The sequence below is a fragment of the Ranitomeya imitator genome, chromosome 2 (genome assembly GCF_032444005.1).
Source record: "Ranitomeya imitator isolate aRanImi1 chromosome 2, aRanImi1.pri, whole genome shotgun sequence".
Lineage (NCBI taxonomy): Eukaryota > Metazoa > Chordata > Amphibia > Anura > Dendrobatidae > Ranitomeya > Ranitomeya imitator.
The window spans coordinates 28,288,459-28,314,019 of record NC_091283.1 but is presented as its reverse complement, the minus strand read 5'-3'; the positions used below and the strand labels follow the sequence as shown (position 1 = coordinate 28,314,019).

The 25,561-nt window shown below is 43.5% G+C and overlaps 1 protein-coding gene across 1 annotated transcript in view; it reads left to right on the top strand.

The window, feature by feature from the left end:
* The window catches only part of LOC138661533 (H-2 class II histocompatibility antigen, E-S beta chain-like), a 194,729-nt gene that overhangs the window by 127,146 nt on the left and 42,022 nt on the right, over positions 1–25,561 (top strand). Inside the window, exons 2-3 of the mRNA XM_069746317.1 lie at positions 404–679; positions 11,749–12,036. Of these exons, the coding sequence (XP_069602418.1) occupies positions 404–679; positions 11,749–12,036 (564 nt within the window). The remainder of the gene's footprint in view (positions 1–403; positions 680–11,748; positions 12,037–25,561) is intronic.

The following is a 25,561-nucleotide window of genomic DNA, read 5'->3' as shown; positions in this document are numbered from 1 at the left end:
ATACCTTCAAAGTGCAGAGAAAAACTAAACTTATTTATATTGGCAAAATAGTTATTTAACTAATGAATTAGATCTATAAGAAATTACAGCACATACCCCTGATCAGGATGATTCCTGTCACTGTCAGATCCAGTCCTGCTGCTCAGCTGTAGGATCATCACACACGGTGCATAGCATGTTGTCCAGCAGAGGGCGCTCCTCGGTGCCGGCGCCTCAGACTTCTTCAAACACCAGCGCCCCCCCCACCCCCATCCCGTTTCTCCTCTGCTTCCTGGTGTGGATCTGTCTTCCCCGGGTGATAATAATCTCTGGTGATTCCTGTGACTCCTCTCCTCCCGCGGAGCTTGTACTGACCCCGGTGCAGAGTGACGTCATCTGATCATTACTCTCCTCTCATTCACAGATGTCAGAGATTTCGTAGAAGCGGGAACCAGTGAATGTCACTATGTGAACGGGACGCAGCGGGTGCGGTATCTGGACAGATACATCTACAATCAGGAGGAGGATGTTTACTTTGACAGCGATGAAGGGAAATTCATAGCGAAGATGGAGCGCGGGAAATCTGATGCAGATAAATGGAATAGTGATAAGGATCTCCTGGAAGACATGAGGAACAGCGTGGAGAGAATCTGTATATACAACTATGATATCCTACAGAGGATTACTGCTGACCGGAGAGGTGAGACCCTGTATATACTGTATTATACAGCACATATTACATGTAGGATATAGAGGAGGAGATATAATAATAATATACACAGTATCACTGCTGACCGGAGAGGTGAGACCCTGTATATACTGTATTATACAGCACATATTACATGTAGGATATAGAGGAGGAGATATAATAATAATATACACAGTATCACTGGTGACCGGAGAGGTGAGACCCCTGTATATACTGTATTATACAGCACATATTACATGTAGGATATAGAGGAGGAGATATAATAATAATATACACAGTATCACTGGTGACCGGAGAGGTGAGACCCCTGTATATACTGGATTATACAGCACATATTACATGTAGGATATAGAGGAGGAGATATAATAATAATATACACAGTATCACTGGTGACCGGGGGTGAGACCCTGTATATACTGTATTATACAGCACATATTACATGTAGGATATAGAGGAGGAGATATAATAATAATATACACAGTATCACTGGTGACCGGGGGTGAGACCCTGTATATACTGTATTATACAGCACATATTACATGTAGGATATAGAGGAGGAGATATAATAATAATATACACAGTATCACTGCTGACCGGAGAGGTGAGACCCCTGTATATACTGTATTATACAGCACATATTACATGTAGGATATAGAGGAGGAGATATAATAATATACACAGTATCACTGGTGACCGGGGGGTGAGACCCCTGTATATACTGTATTATACAGCACATATTACATGTAGGATATAGAGGAGGAGATATAATAATAATATACACAGTATCACTGGTGACCGGGGGGTGAGACCACTGTATATACTGTATTATACAGCACATATTACATGTAGGATATAGAGGAGGAGATATAATAATAATATACACAGTATCACTGGTGACCGGGGGGTGAGACCCCTGTATATACTGTATTATACAGCACATATTACATGTAGGATATAGAGGAGGAGATATAATAATAATATACACAGTATCACTGGTGACCGGGGGTGAGACCCCTGTATATACTGTATTATACAGCACATATTACATGTAGGATATAGAGGAGGAGATATAATAATAATATACACAGTATCACTGGTGACCGGGGGGTGAGACCTCTGTATATACTGTATAATACAGCACATATTACATGTAGGATATAGAGGAGGAGATATAATAATAATATACACAGTATCACTGGTGACCGGGGTGAGACCCCTGTATATACTGTATTATACCGCACATATTACATGTAGGATATAGAGGAGGAGATATAATAATAATATACACAGTATCACTGGTGACCGGGGGTGAGACCCCTGTATATACTGTATTATACAGCACATATTACATGTAGGATATAGAGGAGATATAATAATAATATACACAGTATCACTGCTGACCGGAGAGGTGAGACCCCTGTATATACTGTATTATACAGCACATATTACATGTAGGATATAGAGGAGATATAATAATAATATACACAGTATCACTGGTGACCGGGGGTGAGACCCCTGTATATACTGTATTATACAGCACATATTACATGTAGGATATAGAGGAGGAGATATAATAATAATATACACAGTATCACTGGTGACCGGGGGTGAGACCCTGTATATACTGTATTATACCGCACATATTACATGTAGGATATAGAGGAGGAGATATAATAATAATATACACAGTATCACTGGTGACCGGGGGTGAGACCTCTGTATATACTGTATTATACAGCACATATTACATGTAGGATATAGAGGAGGAGATATAATAATAATATACACAATATCACTGGTGACCGGAGAGGTGAGACCCTGTATATACTGTATTATACAGCACATATTACATGTAGGATATAGAGGAGGAGATATAATAATAATATACACAGTATCACTGGTGACCGGGGGGTGAGACCACTGTATATACTGTATTATACAGCACATATTACATGTAGGATATAGAGGAGGAGATATAATAATAATATACACAGTATCACTGGTGACCGGGGGGTGAGACCCCTGTATATACTGTATTATACAGCACATATTACATGTAGGATATAGAGGAGGAGATATAATAATAATATACACAGTATCACTGGTGACCGGGGGTGAGACCCCTGTATATACTGTATTATACAGCACATATTACATGTAGGATATAGAGGAGGAGATATAATAATAATATACACAGTATCACTGGTGACCGGGGGGTGAGACCTCTGTATATACTGTATAATACAGCACATATTACATGTAGGATATAGAGGAGGAGATATAATAATAATATACACAGTATCACTGGTGACCGGGGGGTGAGACCTCTGTATATACTGTATAATACAGCACAAATTACATGTAGGATATAGAGGAGGAGATATAATAATATACACAGTATCACTGGTGACCGGGGGTGAGACCCCTGTATATACTGTATTATACAGCACATATTACATGTAGGATATAGAGGAGGAGATATAATAATAATATACACAGTATCACTTGTGACCGGGGGTGAGACCCCTGTATATACTGTATTATACCGCACATATTACATGTAGGATATAGAGAAGGACATATAATAATAATAATATACACAGTATCACTGGTGACCGGGGGTGAGACCCTGTATATACTGTATTATACAGCACATATTACATGTAGGATATAGAGGAGGAGATATAATAATAATATACACAGTATCACTGGTGACCGGGGGGTGAGACCTCTGTATATACTGTATAATACAGCACAAATTACATGTAGGATATAGAGGAGGAGATATAATAATATACACAGTATCACTGGTGTCCTGGGGTGAGACCCTGTATATACTGTATTATACAGCACATATTACATGTAGGATATAGAGGAGGAGATATAATAATAATATACACAGTATCACTGGTGACCGGGGGGTGAGACCTCTGTATATACTGTATTATACAGCACATATTACATGTAGGATATAGAGGAGGAGGTATAATAATATACACAGTATCACTGGTGTCCTGGGGTGAGACCCTGTATATACTGTATTATACAGCACATATTACATGTAGGATATAGAGGAGGAGATATAATAATAATATACACAGTATCACTGGTGACCGGGGGGTGAGACCTCTGTATATACTGTATAATACAGCACAAATTACATGTAGGATATAGAGGAGGAGATATAATAATATACACAGTATCACTGGTGTCCTGGGGTGAGACCCTGTATATACTGTATTATACAGCACATATTACATGTAGGATATAGAGGAGGAGATATAATAATAATATACACAGTATCACTGGTGACCGGGGGGTGAGACCTCTGTATATACTGTATTATACAGCACATATTACATGTAGGATATAGAGGAGGAGGTATAATAATATACACAGTATCACTGGTGACCGGGGGGTGAGACCCTGTATATACTGTATTATACAGCACAAATTACATGTAGGATATAGAGGAGGAGATATAATAATAATATACACAGTATCACTGGTGACCAGGGGGTGAGACCCTGTATATACTGTATTATACAGCACATATTACATGTAGGATATAGAGGAGGAGATATAATAATAATATACACAGTATCACTGGTGGCCGGGGGGTGAGACCCTGTATATGCTGTATTATACAGCACATATTACATGTAGGATATAGAGGAGGTGATATTAATATACACAGTATCACTGGTGACCAGGGGGTGAGACCCTGTATATACTGTATTATACAGCACATATTACATGTAGGATATAGAGGAGGAGATATAATAATAATATACACAGTATCACTGGTGACCGGGGGGTGAGACCCCTGTATATACTGTATTATACAGCACATATTACATGTAGGATATAGAGGAGGAGATATAATAATAATATACACAGTATCACTGGTGGCCGGGGGGTGAGACCCTGTATATGCTGTATTATACAGCACATATTACATGTAGGATATAGAGGAGGTGATATTAATATACACAGTATCACTGGTGACCAGGGGGTGAGACCCTGTATATACTGTATTATACAGCACATATTACATGTAGGATATAGAGAAGGAGATATAATAATAATATACACAGTATCACTGGTGACCGGGGGTGAGACCCCTGTATATACTGTATTATACCGCACATATTACATGTAGGATATAGAGGAGGAGATATAATAATAATATACACAGTATCACTGGTGACCGGGGGGTGAGACCCTGTATATACTGTATTATACAGCACATATTACATGTAGGATATAGAGGAGGAGATATAATAATATACACAGTATCACTGGTGACCGGTGGTGAGACCCCTGTATATACTGTATTATACAGCACATATTACATGTAGGATATAGAGGAGGAGATATAATAATAATATACACAGTATCACTGGTGACCGGGGGTGAGTCCCCTGTATATGCTGTATTATACAGCACATATTACATGTAGGATATAGAGGAGATATAATAATATACACAGTATCACTGGTGACCGGGGTGTGAGACCCCTGTATATACTGTATTGTACAGCACAAATTACATGTAGGATATAGAGGAGGAGATATAATAATAATATACACAGTATCACTGGTGACCAGGGGGTGAGACCCTGTATATACTGTATTATACAGCACATATTACATGTAGGATATAGAGGAGGAGATATAATAATAATATACACAGTATCACTGGTGGCCGGGGGGTGAGACCCCTGTATATACTGTATTATACCGCACATATTACATGTAGGATATAGAGGAGATATAATAATAATAATATACAAAGTATCACTGGTGACCGGGGGTGAGTCCCCTGTATATGCTGTATTATACAGCACATATTACATGTAGGATATAGAGGAGATATAATAATATACACAGTATCACTGGTGACCGGGGGTGAGACCCCTGTATATACTGTATTATACAGCACATATTACATGTAGGATATAGAGGAGGAGATATAATAATAATATACACATTATCACTGGTGACCGGGGGTGAGACCCTTGTATATACTGTATTATACAGCACATGTTACATGTAGGATATAGAGGAGGAGATATAATAATAATATACACAGTATCACTTGTGACCGGGGGTGAGACCCCTGTATATACTGTATTATACCGCACATATTACATGTAGGATATAGAGGAGGAGATATAATAATAATAATATACACAGTATCACTGGTGACCGGGGGTGAGACCCCTGTATATACTGTATAATACAACACATATTGCATGTAGGATATAGAGAAGGACATATAATAATAATAATATACACAGTATCACTGGTGACCGGGGGTGAGACCACTGTATATACTGTATTATACAGCACATATTACATGTAGGATATAGAGGAGGAGATATAATAATAATATACACAGTATCACTGGTGACCGGGGGTGAGACCACTGTATATACTGTATTATACAGCACATATTACATGTAGGATATAGAAGAGGAGATATAATAATATACACAGTATCACTGGTGACCGGGGGTGAGACCCTGTATATACTGTATAATACAACACATATTACATGTAGGATATAGAGGAGGAGATATAATAATATACACAGTTTCACTGGTGACCGGGTGTGAGACCACTGTATATACTGTATAATACAACACATATTACATGTAGGATATAGAGGAGATATAATAATAATATACACAGTATCACTGGTGACCGGCGGTGAGACCCTGTATATACTGTATTATACAGCACATATTACATGTAGGATATAGAGGAGGAGATATAATAATAATATACACAGTATCACTGGTGACCGGGGTGAGACCCTGTATATACTGTATTATACCGCACATATTACATGTAGGATATAGAGGAGGAGATATAATAATAATATACACAGTATCACTGGTGACCGGGGTGAGACCCTGTATATACTGTATTATACCGCACATATTACATGTAGGATATAGAGGAGGAGATATAATAATAATAATATACACAGTATCACTGGTGACCGGGGGTGAGACCCTGTATATACTGTATTCATAAAGGAATGAAGCCAAATGCAATAAAGGGACATGATAGGTACACACGAACTAACCTGCTCCTGGACGTGGGACAGAGAATCCCAACACGCCCCCCGAGGAAGCAAGTGTGCGAAACGCATGTTGGGGTTCTCAGGAGCAGGTTTGTTCGTGTGTACCTATCATTTCCCTTGATTGCATTTGGCCTCATTCCTTTATGTCCTAGTATATATTTATCAGGCTTTTTCCTGTATAACCTTCCATATGTCACTCTATATTTAGTTAGCAGATGGTATTTACAGATATATTAGTTATTTTGAGTAAGGGTTATTATTCCCCATACTATTCATTGTAGCTTCTGCACGTTGCACTTTATTATATGATTTATTTTCTTAGATCTGCTATAAGTGCAGTGGTTATTGGACACTATACTAAACCATCTATCTATTTGGCTATTGTGGCTTTATTATGAGGTCATATTTATTGTATTATTGGCACCTTGCACCTTAGAATTAATGTACCAACTACTTAGCATTAGTTAAAAAATATATATTATTCATTGCTTCTTATAATAATTTTATTGGTTACTATATGCTCCCTAGTCCCTACAAATTAATTGTTTATTGGAATAGCCTGTGTGGCCTTATTTTGGGGCTATATTTATTTACACTGTTTTCATTTGTGTACCTCACCATTATTTGGTCTGGGTATTGGGATTTGATGTGATATCATGAACCTTTAGCCTATATACTTTATTCTGCAATTTTCAATACATTTTTATATAAATCAATTTTGAGATTATGGATTTATGTATGCAGTTTATCTATAGTATTAAGTGGCTATTCTGATTAATCCTGCAACATCTTTCACCTGTACGTGGTTTATGATTGTTGTTCGATGATTTTTTAGAATATTTCCAATAAATTTATTAGTATTTTTAGCTCAAGTGTCCATTTCTTTTTTGGTTTTCTGAGAGAACAATCGCAGCGACTCTCGGCTCACTTGCACTCATACTAACCTATGGTTGTGAGTGAAACATCGCACTGCACTCAGATGTCAACCGAGTGCAGTGCGTTATATGCCAACAGCAGATATGATAGAGAATTTACTTTCTCCGTCTCCTCCCCAACTGTGCTCTGATCCTGTCATGCGCAAGGATCAGGAGCACAGTAGCATTACAGAGCAAGCAGAGCAAGAGCCGTGGGTAATTAGCATCTCGCATTCGATGTGATACATTTGTGTGACTCCAGCCTAAATTATTAATCCTTGCACAAAGTATATGTTATACAAGCAGGGTAAGAAAACGCTAAAGGAACATCTCCAATGATATACAATATATTACACGCACTCTCCAACAAAGAAACTGCAACACAAAGAAGGAAAAGTTGTGGAATATTATGGAAATCACCAGATTGGTAGACATGTTAATGATATGCAAATGATAATGCAAACTCAATTTTCAAAACATCTGGAGTCTGAGCATCCTGCAGAAATCCCAACACTTACAGCCTCAGCTGATATCACTGAGGTTATTAATGGTCGTAAGAGGAAGGTTCTGCCGCACCGAATGCACATCACAGTAATAACATACAATGCAGTGAGGAGCCCTGATGTGAATACACTTAAAAACAGCTACAAAAATTACAAAACTGGCACAAAAATGAGCATCAAAGTGGGCACCGAAGAGCGTTGAAGAAAGGGTTAAATGACTTTGGGCCACTGATCTCACAGAGCGAACATATAGAGCAGGGCGCCCCACATGAAAACCAGGTCTCTCCAGCCTTGTCCAAATGCGTTCTGGGCATCAGAATTGGCATCAAAGTGGGCAAACAGCCGACTTTGGCCATCTGAATTGATGCGGGCCATCACTATCTGTGTATTGTGTTATGTCTGCTAATGAAAGGTAATAAAGTCAAAAGTGGTGCACTCTTTAATTAATGCGGTGCTCGAAGGAAAAAAATCGTATATGAAAGAAGCAACCTTCGGCACTCAACAAGTCCACACAGAATTGATTCTCATTCAAAAAATTGTTTATTCATAATCAGCCAGCTGGAAGACAGACATCAAAATTCCAACGTTTCGGCATGCAATGCCTTTATCAAGGTAGTCTGCAAGCGCTCAGCGTGCTACAAATAGAATAAATGATAACTGGGAACACAAAAGATCCAAAAATATCGTATGCCTAAGCTAAGGCGTAATGTGATAGATCCAAAACTAAAGCCGGATATTAGATAAGGACGGTCCAGGATTAAGTGACCACTAGCCTATAATGGGTGAAATGCCGGCGTGCGTCCTGTGGCAACTGGGCAGGATAGCCCAGTTGCCACAGGACGCACGCCGGCATTTCACCCATTATAGGCTAGTGGTCACTTAATCCTGGACCGTCCTTATCTAATATCCGGCTTTAGTTTTGGATCTATCACATTACGCCTTAGCTTAGGCATACGATATTTTTGGATCTTTTGTGTTCCCAGTTATCATTTATTCTATTTGTAGCACGCTGAGCGCTTGCAGACTACCTTGATAAAGGCATTGCATGCCGAAACGTTGGAATTTTGATGTCTGTCTTCCAGCTGGCTGATTATGAATAAACAATTTTTTGAATGAGAATCAATTCTGTGTGGACTTGTTGAGTGCCGAAGGTTGCTAATGAAAGGTGTAATGAAGGCAATCCAGAGACACAGTGTGCCTAGCAATCAGAGCGCACACAGTGATCTGACAAATACCCAAAAACAAAGAACGAGCTCTGAGACGTGGAAACTCTGTAGACTGCACACCTGATCCTATCCTAAACACAACTAAAAGCGGCTGTGGATTGCGCCTAGCAACTACCTATGCAACTCGGCACAGCCTAAGAAACTAGCTAGCCTGAAGATAGAAAAATAGGCCTGACTTGCCCCCAGAGAAATACCCCAAAGGAAAAGGCAGCCCCCCACATATAATGACTGTGAGTAAGATGAAAAGACAAAACGTAGGGATGAAATAGATTCAGCAAAGTGGGGCCCGATAATCTTAGACAGAGCGAGGATAGTAAAGCGAACTTTGCAGTCTACAAAAAACCCTAAAGCAAAAACCACGCAAAGGGGGCAAAAAAGACCCACCGTGCCGAACTAACGGCACGGCGGTACACCCTTTGCTTCTCAGAGCTACCAGCAAAACAAAAGACAAGCTGGACAGAAAAAAAACAACAAAATAGCAAAAAAGCACTTAGCTATACAGAGCAGCAGGTCACAGGAACAAGCAGTAGAAGCTCAGATCCAACACTGGAACATTGACAAGGAGCAGAGATAGCAGCATCAGGCGGAGTTAAGTAACGAAGCAGTTAACGAGCTCACCAGATCACCTGAGGGAAGAAGCTCAGAAGCTGCAGTACCACTTGTGACCACAGGAGTGAATTCAGCCACAGAATTCACAACAGTATTGATAGTGTGAGATCAATGGCCCAAAGTCATTTAACCCCTTAAAAACACCAGTTACTTATTCAAATGGCCAAAATCGGCTGTTTGCCCACTTTGATGCCAATTCTGATGCCCAGAACGCATTTGGACAAGGCTGGAGAGACCTGGTTTTCATGTGGGGCGCCCTGCTCTATATGTTCGCTCTGTGATATCATTGGCCCAAAGTCATTTAACCCTTTCATTAACTACCTTCGGTGCCCACTTTGATGCCCATTTTTAGCTGTTTTTAAGTGTATTCACATCAAGGCACCTCGCTGCATTGTATCTTTTTATTGTGATGATTATTTTTTGTTGTTAAACCTATAAAAAACAGAAAAGAAAAAATTGACGAATAAGAAACCAACTTCAGCCTCGTCCGCTGGCAGCTCCCTGTACAACTGCTGACCAATGAGATGCTTGATGGGATACAAGTCCAGAGATGCAGCGTCTATGGGAGCCTGTTTAGTCCACACAGGCTGCTCACAGAAGCACAAACAACATGCGGCCTGTTTTTGTTTTTGTTTTTTTTAAGTTACTTGGACACTTTGGAGAAATGGCTGTGTAAAACCTGTTCCTCATCCAAGTCAATGTAACGCTGAGATGTTAGTGCACCTGGAATTAAGAACTGAATGAAGATATTGGCCCCCTCCCAGACAAAGAACATCAGCCCTCAGCTGCCCCAGAAATGGCGCATCCATAAGTTGCGCCAAATCTGTTGCTTCGCCTCGCTCTTCCTACTTGCCCTGGTGCGGTAGCATGTGGGGTAATACGGTTGGGGTTGATGTCAGATGTTTTATAGCCGCTGACATCAAGCCCAGGAGTTAGTAATTGAGAGGCATCTATAAAAAGCCCCCATTACTAACCCAATAGTCATATTGTAAGAAATACATAGCCAGAATAAAGTCGGTTAGTTGAAAGTAAGACGGACTCCTTTATTTTAAATAAATACTCCCTGTCCCTCTTTTTCCCACTACGGTAATTACTGTAAAATAAAAAATAAGCCACCATATTCCTCACCTGTCTGCCGAGAATTCATATGTGATGCTGTCCCATGAAGAACTCCAGCTCTGCTACATCCGGGTGCTTTGTTGAGCGGTGGAATGATGCGACTGCTGAACAAGCCAGCCGGAACAAACAGATGGGAGCGTGATTATGCTGCTGCAGTGTCTAACGGTGACTTGTGAAAGGTCACCGGAGTTCATAGCCAATGAACCCCAGTGACATCAGTGAGGAGCCCACATAAATCCAGACACACAAACCACAACTTGTCAGGGCAATATTTCCTGGTCTGACACAAATCCTGTACACCATTAATATTTTAGATGTCATCTGAAGATGTGGCCTCCTTCTGGGGTATGTGTATTGTGTTGTGCAAGTTTTGATGTGAAGCTTCATTTGTAAAAGAGACTTCATCTCAGGATCTGATCCTCTCCGTCCATGAATGTTGTACTTCATCCTATAAGCCGTACTACATAACTGTGTGGAGCTTGGTGATCCCGTTAGTGGTGAGCACTGTGGCACTGAGCTTTCTTCTATACGGAATGTGATTTGATAATTTCATGTGATTATTTAGTAATTGTATTCCATTTATTCATGTTTTACAGTTGAACCTAAAATCAAAATCTCCTTGATGAGTCAGTATGAGCGTCCGCACACAAAGCAGCACATCCTGCTGTGCAATGTCTATGGCTTCTTTCCATCTGAGATCGAGGTGAAGTGGTACCGGAATGACGAGGAGCAGACGGAGCAGGTGGAGTTCACGGAGCCCCATCATAATGGCGACTGGTCGTACCAGATGGAGGTGATGCTGGAGACCGAGATCCAGAAAGGCGACACGTTTACCTGCGAGGTTCATCACAAGAGTCTGAAGGCCCCGCACCGCATAAACTGGCGTAAGATATATATTTTTTTGTAATATTACAGTTATCATATCTTTATCTCCTTGGTGGTCTTCTTGTCACTGGGGGAACCTGCAGTGAATTAACACATGTGGAATTATATACTTAACAAAAAAGTGTGAAACAACTGAAATTATGTCTTATATTCTAGGTTCTTCAAAGTAGCCACCTTTTGCTTTGATGACTGCTTTGCACACTCTTGGCATTCTGTTAATGAGCTTCAAGAGGTAGTCACCGGAAATGGTTTTCACTTCACAGGTGTGCCCTGTCAGGTTTAATAAGTGGGATTTTTTGCCTTATAAATGGGGTTGGGACCATCAGTTGTGTTGAGCAGAAGTCTGGTGGATACACAGCTAATAGTCCTACTGAATAGACTGTTAGAATTTGCATTATAGCAAGAAAAAAGCAGCTAAGTAAAGAAAAACAAGTGCCCATCATTACTTTACGAAATTAAGGTCAGTCAGTCCGAAAAATTGGGAAAACTTTGAAAGTGTCCCTAAGTGCAGTTGCAAAAACCATCAAGCGTTACAAAGAAACTGGCTCACATGAGGACCGCCCCAGGAAGGAAGACCAAGAGTCACCTCTGCTTCTGAGGATAAGTTTATCCGAGTCACCAGCCTCAGAAATCGCAGGTTAACAGCAGCTCAGATTAGAGACCAGGTCAATGCCACACAGAGTTCTAGCAGCAGACACATCTCTATAACAACTGTTAAGAGGAGACTTTGTGCAGCAGGCCTTCATGGTAAAATAGCTGCTAGGAAACCACTGCTAAGGACAGGCAACAAGCAGAAGAGACTTGTTTGAGCTAAAGAACCCAAGGAATGGACATTAGACCAGTGGAAATCTGTGCTTTGGTCTGATGAAATCTGAGATCTTTGGTTCCAACCACCGTGTCTTTGTGCGACGCAGAAAAGGTGAACGGAAGGACTCTACATGCCTGGTTCCCACCGTGAAGCATGGAGGAAGAGGTGTGATGGTGTGGGGGGGTGCTTTGCTGTTGACACTGTTGGGGATTTATTCAAAATTGAAGGCATACTGAACCAGCATGGCTACCACAGCATCTTGCAGCGGCATGCTATTCCATCCGGTTTGCGTTTAGATGGACCATCATTAATTTTTCGACAGGACAATGACCCCAAACACACCTCCAGGCTATGTAAGGACTATTTGACCAAGAAGGAGAGTGATGGGGTGCTACACCAGATGACCTGGCCTCCACAGTCACCAGACCTGAACCCAATCGAGATGGTTTGGGGTGAGCTGGACCGCAGAGTGAAGGCAAAAGGGCCAACAAGTGCTAAGCATCTCAGGGAACTCCTTCAAGATTGTTGGAAGACCATTCCCGGTGACTACCTCTTGAAGCTCATCAAGAGAATGCCAAGTGTGTGCAAAGCAGTCATCAAAGCAAAAGGTGGCCACTTTGAAGAACCTAGAATATAAGATATATTTTCAGTTGTTTCACACTTTTTTGTTAAGTATATAAATCCACATGTGTTAATTCATAGTTTTGATGCCTTCAGTGTGAATGTACAATTTTCATTGTCATGAAAATACAGAAAAATCTTTAATTGAGAAGGTGTGTCCAAACTTTTGATCTGTACTAATATATATATATATATATACATATATATATATATATATATATATATATAACTAGCTGAAGAGCCCGGCGTTGCCTGGGCATAGTAAATATCTGTGGTTAGTTATAGCACCTCACTTCTCTTATTTTCCCATCACGCCTGTTATGATCCGGTGACTTTGGAGCAACATGAGAACTTTCACTGGAGATGGTGGCCACTGTACTGACCGCAATCATGAACTTAACACCGCAACTAGAAGTAGCCGTGGAGTGTACCTAACAAACCTAGACACCTCGTCACAGCCGGAGGACTAATTACCCCTAAAGATGGAAAGAGGAAAACTATCTTGCCTCAGAGAAAGTCCCCAAAGGATAGACAGCCCCCCACAAATATTGGCGGTGAGTCGGAGAGGAAAAAACATACACAGGCAGAAAACAGAATTTAGCAGAAAAGAACAGAGTTCTGTGCGGTCAGTAAAAAACCTTTCAAAAATATCCACAACAGAAATACAAAAACTTCCTACATCTTACTAATAGATGTAGGAGCGTAAATCTGCAACTCTAGTGAATCCTACAATCAGAGCAGGAAAAAAAACTGAAACAAGCACACAGCAGTGTGCAACAGATACAAAGAACCCAAACATTTATCTTTGCTAAATTTGGCAGCAGGCAGGAGAAGCCAGAAAGTGATCCATCACTTCACAAGAAACATTAACAACTGGCAAGGGCTAAAGGATCCAGCACATCTAAATATCCCAGTCCGAATTGTAATCATCAGATACACCTGGCCAGGACTGTGACTCAGATACAACTGCATTCCCACCTACAACCGCCGGAGGGAACCCAAGAGCAGAATTCACAACAGTACCCCCCCCCCTTGAGGAGGGGTCACCGAACCCTCACCAGGGCGATCAGGACGAGCCAGATGAAAGGCACGGACCAAATCAACAGTATGGACATCAGAGGCAAAAACCCAAGAATTATCCTCCTGGCCATAACCCTTCCATTTGACCAGGTACTGAAGCTTCCGCCTCGAAAAACGGGAATCCAAAATCTTCTCAACAACATATTCCAACTCCCCATCAACCAACACAGGGGCCGGAGGATCAATAGAGGGAACAACGGGCTCCACATATTTCTGCAGCAAAGATCTATGGAAGACATTATGGATAGCAAAAGAGGCCGGAAGCGCCAGTCGAAAAGACACCGGATTAATAATCTCAGAAATTCTGTAAGGACCAATAAACCGAGGCTTAAACTTAGGAGAAGAAACCTTCATAGGAACATGACGGGAGGACAACCAGACCAGATCCCCAACCCGAAGCCGGGAACCAACACACCGACGACGATTAGCAAAACGTTGAGCCTCCTCTTGAGCCAACACCAACTTGTCCACCACATGAGCCCAAATCTGCTGCAACCTGTCCACAGAATCCACACCAGGACAGTCAGAAGGCTCAACCTGCCCAGAAGAAAAACAAGGATGAAAACCAAAATTACAAAAGAAAGGCGAAACCAAGGTAGCAGAACTAACCCGATTATTAACCCCTTCCCGACCTTTGACGCACCGTATGCGTCATGAAATCCTGTGCCATTCCGACCTGTGACGCAGCATATGCGTCATGGCCGGAATGGGCTCCTGCAGGCCGGGTGAAAGGGTTAACTCCAATTTCACCCGGCCTGCAGGGACAGGAGGAGTTGTACTTTAGCCCAGGGGGGGTGGCTTCACCCCCCCGTGGCTACGATCGCTCTGATTGGCTGTTGAAAGTGAAACTGCCAATCAGAGCGATTTGTAATATTTCACCTAAAAAACTGGTGAAATATTACAATCCAGCCATGGCCGATGCTGCAATATCATCGGCCCCCACCCCACCGATCGCCCCCCCCAGCCCTCCGATCTGTGGCCCGCTCCCCTCCATCCTGTGCTCCGCTCCCCCGTCCTCCTGTCCACTCCCCCCGTGCTCCAATCCCACCCCCCTGCAGTCCGATCCACCCCCCTGCACTCCGATCCACCCCCCGCACTGCGATCCACCCCCCGCGCACTGCGATCCACCCCCCATGCTCCGATCCACCCCCCCGTGCTCCCCCCCCACCCCATCATACTTACCGAGCCTCCCGGGGTCCGTCCGTCTTCTTTCCTGGGCGCCGCCATCTTCCAAAATGGCGGGCGCATGCGCAGTGCGCCCGCCGAATCTGCCGGCCGGCAGATTCGATTCAAGTGCATTTTGATCACTGTGATAAAACCTCACAGTGATCAAAATAAAAAAAATACTAAATGACCCCCCCCCCCCCTTTGTCACCCCCATAGGTAGGGACAATAATAAAATAAAGAAATTTTTTTTTCTTCCACTAAGGTTGGGATTAGGGTTAGGGCTAGGGTTAGGGCTAGGGTTTCGGTATGTGCACACGTATTCTGGTCCTCTGTGGATTTTTCCGCAGCGGATTTGATAAATCCGCAGTGCTAAACCGCTGCGGATTTATCGCGGATTTACCGCGGTTTTTCTGTGCATTTCACTGCGGTTTTACAACTGCGGTTTACTATTGGAGCAGTTGTAAAACCGCTGCGGAATCCGCAGAAAGAAGTGACATGCTGCGGAATGTAAACCCTTGCGTTTCCGTGCAGTTTTTCTGCAGCATGTATACAGCGATTTTTGTTTCCCATAGGTTTACATTGAACTGTAAACTCATGGGAAACTGCTGCGGATCCGCAGCATTTTCCGCAGCATGTGCACATACCTTTAGAATTAGGCTATGTGCACACGGTGCGGATTTGGCTGCGGATCCGCAGCGGATTGGCCGCTGCGGATTCGCAGCAGTGTACCATCAGGTTTACAGTACCAAGTAAACCGATGGAAAACCAAATTCGCTGTGCCCATGGTGCGGAAAATACAGCGCGGAAACGCTGCGTTGCATTTTCCGCAGCATGTCAATTCTTTGTGCGGATTCCGCAGCGTTTTACACCTGTTCCTCAATAGGAATCCGCAGGTGAAATCCGCACAAAAAACACTGGAAATCTGCGGTAAATCCGCAGGTAAAACGCAGTGCCTTTTACCCACGGATTTTTCAAAAATGGTGCGGAAAAATCTCACACGAATCCGCAACGTGGGCACATAGCCTTAGGGTTAGGGTTGGAATTAGGGTTGTAGTTAGGGTTGTGATTAGGGTTATGGCTACATACAGTTGGGATTAGATTACAACAACTTTTGGGGTCCAGTTTCTCCTGTTACCCTTGGGAAAATAAAAAATTGCGGGCTAAAAAATCATTTTTGAGAAAAGAAATTTTATTTTTTATTTTCATGGTTCTGCGTTATAAACTTCTGTGAAGCACTTGGGGGTTCAAAGTACTCACCACACATCTAGATTAGTTCCTTTGGGGGGGTCTAGTTTGCAAAATGGGGTCATTTGTGGGGGATATGCAATGTTTAGGCAGGGGCTCTCCAAACGCGACATGGTGTCCACTAATGATTGGAGCTAATTTTACATTTAAAAAGCCAAATGGCGTGCCTTCCCTTACGAGCCCTGCCGTGCGCCAAAACAGTGGTTTACCCCCACATATGGGGTATCAGCGTACTCAGGACAAACTGGACAACAACATTTGGGGTCCAATTTCTCCTATTACCCTTGGCAAAGTAGGAAATTCCAGGCTTAAAAATAATTTTTGAGGAAAGAAAAAATAATTTTTATTTTCATGGCTCTGCGTTATAAACTTCTGTGAAGCACCTGGGGGTTTAAAGTGCTCAATATGCATCTAGATAAGTTCCTTGGGGGGGTCTAGTTTCCAAAATGGGGTCTCTTGTGGGGGATCTCCAATGTTTAGGCACACAGGGGCTCTCCAAACGCGACATGGTGTCCGCTAACAATTGGAGCTAATTTTTCATTCAAAAAGTCAAATGGTGCTCCTTCCCTTCCGAGCCTTGCCGTGTGCCCAAACAGTGGTTTACCCCCACATGTGAGGTATCGGCGTCTCGGGAGAAATTGCCCAACAAATTTTATGATCCATTTTATCCTATTGCCCATGAGAAAATGAAAAAATTGAGGCGAAAAGAAATTTTTTGTGAAAAAAAAGTACTTTTTCATTTTTACCGATCAATTTGTGAAGCACCTGAGGGTTTAAAGTGCTCACTATGCATCTAGATAAGTTCCTTGGGGCATCTAGTTTCCAAATTGGGTCACTTGTGGGGGAGCTCCAATTTTTAAGCACACGGGGGCTCTCCAAACACGACATGGTGTCCGCTAAAGAGTGCAGCCAATTTTTCATTCAAAAAGTCAAATGTCGCTCCTTCCCTTCCAAGCCCTGCCGTGCGCCCAAACAGTGGTTTACCCCCACATATGAGGTATCAGCATACTCAGGACAAATTGGACAACAACTTTCGTGGTTCAGTTTCTCCTTTTACCATTGGGAAAATAAAAAAATTGTTGTTAAAAGATCATTTTTGTGACTAAAAAGTTAAATGTTCATTTTTTCCTTCCATGTTGCTTCTGCTGCTGTGAAGCACCTGAAGGGTTAATAAACTTCTTGAATGTGGTTTTGAGCACCTTGAGGGGTGCAGTTTTTAGAATGGTGTCACTTTTGGGTATTTTCAGCCATATAGACCCCTCAAACTGACTTCAAATGTGAGGTGGTCCCTAAAAAAAATGGTGTTGTAAAAATGAGAAATCGCTGGTCAATTTTTAACTCTTATAACTTCCTAGCAAAAAAAATTTTTGTTTCCAAAATTGTGCTGATGTAAAGTAGACATGTGGGAAATGTTATTTATTAACTATTTTGTGTCACATAACTCTCTGGTTTAACAGAATAAAAATTCAAAATGTGAAAATTGTGAAATTTTAAAAATTTTCGCCAAATTTCCATTTTTATCACAAATAAACGAAGAATTTATTGACCTAAATTTACCACTAACACGAAGCCCAATATGTCATGAAAAAACAATCTCAGAACCGCTAGGATCCGTTGAAGCGTTCCTGAGTTATTACCTCATAAAGGGACACTGGTCAGAATTGCAAAAAACGGCAAGGTCTTTAAGGTCAAAATAGGCTGGGTCATGAAGGGGTTAAGGGCAAACTTGGCCAATGGCAAGAAAGCCACCCAATCATCCTGATCAGCAGACACAAAGCATCTCAAATAAGTCTCCAAGGTCTGATTAGTGCGCTCGGTCTGGCCATTTGACTGAGGATGAAATGCAGAAGAAAAAGACAAATCAATGCCCAGCCTAGCACAAAAGGCCTGCCAAAACCTAGAAACAAACTGGGAACCTCTAAGAATAATAAAAGCAATTGAATCCGCGCTGAAAGGGTAAAGCAGATGGAATAATTAAAACCGTGAAGAGCTGATGTGATATTGGAACACGCAAAAAATATACTATACTTGCCTGCACACCCCCACCTATAGCAGAACAATCCCGCCTCGAATCAACTGGGACCGGAGCCTAAACTAATAGCCACACTGATATTGCTGAACACACGGAGGGACTCACCAGCAGGAGATGTGACGCCGTGTATCGTGGTGGGTGCAGTCCATTCAGGAAAAAAGGATCCGGCGTGTGGAGACACTTGCGGGAAGGTAGGCAGGCAGAGGTGATAAGCCGCAATGCAATAGAGCAGTACGGAGGCTGCGTAGAGCCAGGGAGAGCCCCGGGCCGGTGGCGTCCCTGGATACGAGCGGGAAAGGGAAAATAGCTGGCACAGGGCTCAGCGTGTGACGTCACGCGTTTCGAAGGAGTGGCGTCCTTCTGATTCTGATGAATGAAGGACGCCACTCCTTCGAAACGCGTCGGCTTTTGGTCTCTGCGCTGCCCCGTACTATCTGTGTGACGTCACACGCTGAGCCCTGTGCCAGCTATTTTCCCTTTCCCGCTCGTATCCAGGGACGCCACCGGCCGGGGCTCTCCCTGGCTCTACGCAGCCTCCGTACTGCTCTATTGGATTGCGGCTTATCACCTCTGCCTGCCTACCTTCCCGCAAGTGTCTCCACACGCCGGATCCTTTTTTTCCTGAATGGACTGCACCCACCACGATACACGGCGTCACATCTCCTGCTGGTGAGTCCCTCCATGTATTCAGCAATATCAGTGTGGCTATTAGTTTACGCTCCGGTCCCGGTTGATTCGAGGTGGGATTGTTCTGCTATAGGTGGGGGTGTGCAGGCAAGTATAGTATATTTTTTACGTGTTCCAATATCACATCAGCTCTTCACGGTTTTAATTATTCCATCTGCTTTACCCTTTCAGCGCGGATTCAATTGCTTTTATTATTCTTGGTAGTTCGTTGACAGGGGTGGCACCTCTCTATCTTGATTCCTTGCAGCTGAGGGTTTTTACTTATTGTTTGAGGTAGCCCGTGTGTATTATCTATTCATTCTAAACTGGGAACCTCTGTCGGACACAATATTCTCCGGAATACCATGCAAACGAACCACATGCTGAAAAAACAACGGAACCAAATCTGAAGAGGAAGGCAATTTAGGCAAGGGCACCAAATGAACCATCTTAGAGAACCGGTCACAAACAACCCAGATAACAGACATCTTCTGGCAGACCGGAACATCAGAAATAAAATCCATTGTGTCCAGGGCCTCTCAGGGATAGGCAATGGCAAAAGCAACCCACTAGCACGGGAACAACAAGGCTTGGCCCGCGCACAAGTCCCACAGGACTGCACAAAAGAACGCACATCACGTGACAATGAAGGCCACCAAAAGGACCTACCAACCAAATCTCTGGTACCAAAAATGCCAGGATGACCAGCCAACACGGAACAGTGAACCTCAGAAATCACTCTACTAGTCCACCTGTCAGGAACAAACAATTTCCCCACAGGACAACTGTCAGGTTTATCAGCTTGAAATTCCTGAAGAACCCGTCGTAAATCAGGGGAAATGGCAGAAAGGACCACCCCTTCTTTCAAAATACCGACCGGCTCCAAGACCTCAGGAGAATCAGGCAAAAAAACTCCTAAAGAGGGCATCAGCCTTAATATTCCTAGAACCCGGAAGGTACGAGACCACGAAATCAAAACGGGGAAAAAAACAAGGACCATCGAGCCTGTCTAGGATTCAGCCGTCTAGCAGACTCGAGGTAAATCAAATTCTTATGATCGGTCAAGACCACAATACGGTGCTTAGCTCCCTCAAGCCAATGTCGCCACTCCTCAAACGCCCACTTCATAGCCAACAACTCCCTATTGCCGACATCATAATTGCGTTCAGCAGGCGAAAATTTACGGGAAAAGAAGGCACACGGTTTCATTAAGGAACCAACGGGATCCCTCTGAGACAAAACGGCCCCTGCCCCAATCTCAGAAGCGTCAACCTCAACCTGAAACGGAAGAGAAACATCCGGTTGGTGCAACACAGGAGCAGAAGTAAATCGACGTTTAAGCTCTTGAAAGGCAGAGACAGCCACAGAGGACCAATTCGCCACATCAGCGCCTTTCTTCGTCAAATCTGTCTAGGGTTTAACCACTCTAGAAAAATTAGCAATGAAACGGCGATAAAAATTTGCAAAACCTAAAAATTTCTGAAGGCTCTTCACGGATGTGGGCTGAATAAAGCCCAAAAAAGAGACTTTCTGCACCCCAAAGAGACACTTAGACCCCTTCACAAACAGGGCATTGTCTGTTATGAAAGGCAATTCAGTACCACAATGGACATAGCGGTCAGAGCACATACAGTGATCTGACAATAACCAAAATCATAGAACGAGCTCTGAGACGTGGGAACTCTGCAGACCGCAATCCCTAATCCTCTCCAAACAACACTAGAGGCAGCCGTGGATTGCGCCTAACTCTGCCTATGCAACTCGGCACAGCCTGAGAAACTAACTAGCCTGAAGATAGAAAATAAGCCTACCTTGCCTCAGAGAAATACCCCAAAGAAAAAGGCAGCCCCCCACATATAATGACTGTGAGTAAGATGAAAAGACAAACGTAGGGATGAAATAGATTCAGCAAAGTGAGGCCCGACTTTCTAAACAGAGCGAGGATAGGAAAGATAACTTTGCGGTGTACACAAAACCCTAAAGAAAACCACGCAAAGGGGGCAAAAAGACCCTCCGTACCGAACTAACGGCACGGAGGTACACCCTTTGCGTCCCAGAGCTTCCAGCAAAACAAATAGACAAGCTTGACAGAAAAAATAGCAAACAAATAGCAAAGAAGCACTTAGCTATGCAGAGCAGCAGGCCACAGGAATGATCCAGGGAAAAACAAGTCCAACACTGGAACATTGACAGGAAGCCAGGATCAAAGCATTAGGTGGAGTTAAGTAGAGAAGCACCTAACGACCTCACAAGATCACCTGAGGGAGGAAACTCAGAAGCCGCAGTACCACTTTCCTCCACAAACGGAAGCTCCCAGAGAGACTCAGCCGAAGTACCACTTGTGACCACAGGAAGGAGCTCTGCCACAGAATTCACAACAGTACCCCCCCCTTGAGGAGGGGTCACCGAACCCTCACCAGAGCCCCCAGGCCGACCAGGATGGGCCACATGAAAGGCACGAACAAGATCGGGAGCATGGACATCAGAGGCAAAAACCCAGGAATTATCTTCCTGAGCATAACCCTTCCATTTAACCAAATACTGGAGTTTCCATCTTGAAACACGAGAATCCAAAATCTTCTCCACAATATACTCCAACTCCCCCTCCACCAAAACCGGGGCAGGAGGGTCAACAGATGGAACCATAGGTGCCACGTATCTCCGCAACAATGACCTATGGAATACGTTATGTATGGAAAAAGAATCTGGAAGGGTCAGACGAAAAGACACAGGATTAAGAACCTCAGAAATCCTATACGGACCAATGAAACGAGGTTTAAACTTAGGAGAGGACACCTTCATAGGAATATGACGAGAAGATAACCAAACCAGATCCCCAACACGAAGTCGGGGACCCACACAGCGTCTGCGATTAGCAAAACGTTGAGCCCTCTCCTGGGACAAGGTCAAATTGTCCACTACATGAGTCCAAATCTGCTGCAACCTGTCCACCACAGTATCCACACCAGGACAATCCGAAGACTCAACCTGTCCTGAAGAGAAACGAGGATGGAACCCAGAGTTGCAGAAAAATGGCGAAACCAAGGTAGCCGAGCTGGCCCGGTTATTAAGGGCGAACTCAGCCAAAGGCAAAAAGGACACCCAGTCATCCTGATCAGCAGAAACAAAACATCTCAGATATGTTTCCAAGGTCTGATTGGTTCGTTCGGTCTGGCCATTAGTCTGAGGATGGAAAGCCGAGGAAAAAGACAAGTCAATGCCCATCCTACCACAAAAGGCTCGCCAAAACCTCGAAACAAACTGGGAACCTCTGTCAGAAACGATATTCTCTGGAATACCATGTAAACGAACCACATGCTGGAAGAACAATGGCACCAAATCAGAGGAGGAAGGCAATTTAGACAAGGGTACCAGATGGACCATCTTAGAAAAGCGATCACAGACCACCCAAATGACTGACATCTTTTGAGAAACGGGAAGATCTGAAATAAAATCCATAGATATATGTGTCCAAGGTCTCTTCGGGATCGGCAAGGGCAAAAGCAACCCACTGGCCCGAGAACAGCAGGGCTTAGCCCGAGCACAAATCCCACAGGACTGCACAAAAGTACGCACATCCCGCGACAGAGATGGCCACCAAAAGGATCTAGCCACTAACTCTCTGGTACCAAAGATTCCAGGATGACCAGCCAACACCAAACAATGAACCTCAGAGATAACTTTATTCGTCCACCTATCAGGGACAAACAGTTTCTCCGCTGGACAACGATCAGGTTTATTAGCCTGAAATTTTTGCAGCACCCGCCGCAAATCAGGGGAGATGGCAGACACAATTACTCCCTCCTTGAGGATACCCACCGGCTCAGACAAACCCGGAGAGTCGGGCACAAAACTCCTAGACAGAGCATCCGCCTTCACATTTTTAGAGCCCGGAAGGTACGAAATCACAAAGTCAAAACGGGCAAAAAACAGCGACCAACGAGCCTGTCTAGGATTCAACCGCTTGGCAGACTCGAGATAAGTCAAGTTCTTATGATCAGTCAATACCACCACGCGATGCTTAGCTCCTTCAAGCCAATGACGCCACTCCTCGAATGCCCACTTCATGGCCAGCAACTCTCGGTTGCCCACATCATAATTTAGCTCAGCAGGCGAAAACTTCCTGGAAAAGAAAGCGCATGGTTTCATCACCGAGCAATCAGAACCTCTCTGCGACAAAACAGCCCCTGCTCCAATCTCAGAAGCATCAACCTCGACCTGGAACGGAAGAGAAACATCTGGTTGACACAACACAGGGGCAGAAGAAAAACGACGCTTCAACTCTTGAAAGGCTTCCACAGCAGCAGAAGACCAATTGACCACATCAGCACCCTTCTTGGTCAAATCGGTCAATGGTTTAGCAATACTAGAAAAATTACAGATGAAGCGACGATAAAAATTAGCAAAGCCCAGGAACTTTTGCAGACTTTTCAGAGATCTCGGCTGAGTCCAATCATGGATGGCTTGGACCTTAACAGGATCCATCTCGATAGTAGAAGGGGAAAAGATGAACCCCAAAAATGAAACCTTCTGCACACCAAAGAGACACTTTGATCCCTTCACAAACAAAGAATTAGCACGCAGGACCTGAAAAACCGTTCTGACCTGCTTCACATGAGACTCCCAATCATCCGAGAAGATCAAAATGTCATCCAAGTACACAATCAGGAATTTATCCAGGTACTCTCGGAAGATGTCATGCATAAAGGACTGAAACACTGATGGAGCATTGGCAAGTCCGAACGGCATCACTAGATACTCAAAATGACCTTCGGGCGTATTAAATGCAGTTTTCCATTCATCGCCTTGCTTAATTCGCACCAGATTATACGCACCACGAAGATCTATCTTTGTGAACCAACTAGCCCCCTTAATCCGAGCAAACAGATCAGATAACAATGGCAAGGGGTACTGAAATTTAACCGTGATCTTATTAAGAAGGCGGTAATCTATACAAGGTCTCAGCGAACCATCCTTCTCAGCAGGAACCCTGCTCCTAATGGCGACAATGACGGGCGAATATGCCCCTTCTCCAGGGATTCCTTCACATAACTGCGCATAGCGGTGTGCTCAGGCACGGATAAATTAAACAGTCGACCTTTTGGGAATTTACTACCAGGAATCAAATTGGTAGCACAATCACAATCCCTATGCGGAGGTAGGGTATCGGACTTGGGCTCATCAAATACATCCCAGTAATCAGACAAGAACTCTGGGACCTCAGAAGGGGTGGATGACGAAATTGACAGAAATGGAACATCACCATGTACCCCCTGAGAACCCCAGCTGGACACCGACATGGATTTCCAATCTAATACTGGATTATGGACTTGTAGCCATGGCAACCCCAACACGACCACATCATGCAGATTATGCAACACCAGAAAGCGAATATCCTCCTGATGTGCAGGAGCCATGCACATGGTCAGCTGGGTCCAGTACTGAGGCTTATTCTTGGCCAAAGGTGTAGCATCAATTCCTCTCAATGGAATAGGACACTGCAAGGGCTCCAAGAAAAACCCACAACGCTTAGCATACTCTATGTCCATCAAATTCAGGGCAGCGCCTGAATCCACAAATGCCATGACAGAATACGATGACAAAGAGCAGATCAAGGTAACGGACAGAAGAAATTTTGACTGTACCGTACCAATGGTGGCAGACCTAGCGAACCGCTTAGAGCGCTTAGGACAATCAGAGATGGCATGAGTGGAATCACCACAGTAGAAACACAGACCATTCAGACGTCTGTGTTCTTGCCGTTCAACTCTGGACAAAGTCCTATCGCACTGCATAGGCTTAGGTTTAATCTCAGGTAATACCGCCAAATGGTGCACAGCTTTACGCTCACGCAAGCGTCGACCGATCTGAATGGCCAGAGACATAGATTCATTCAGACCATCAG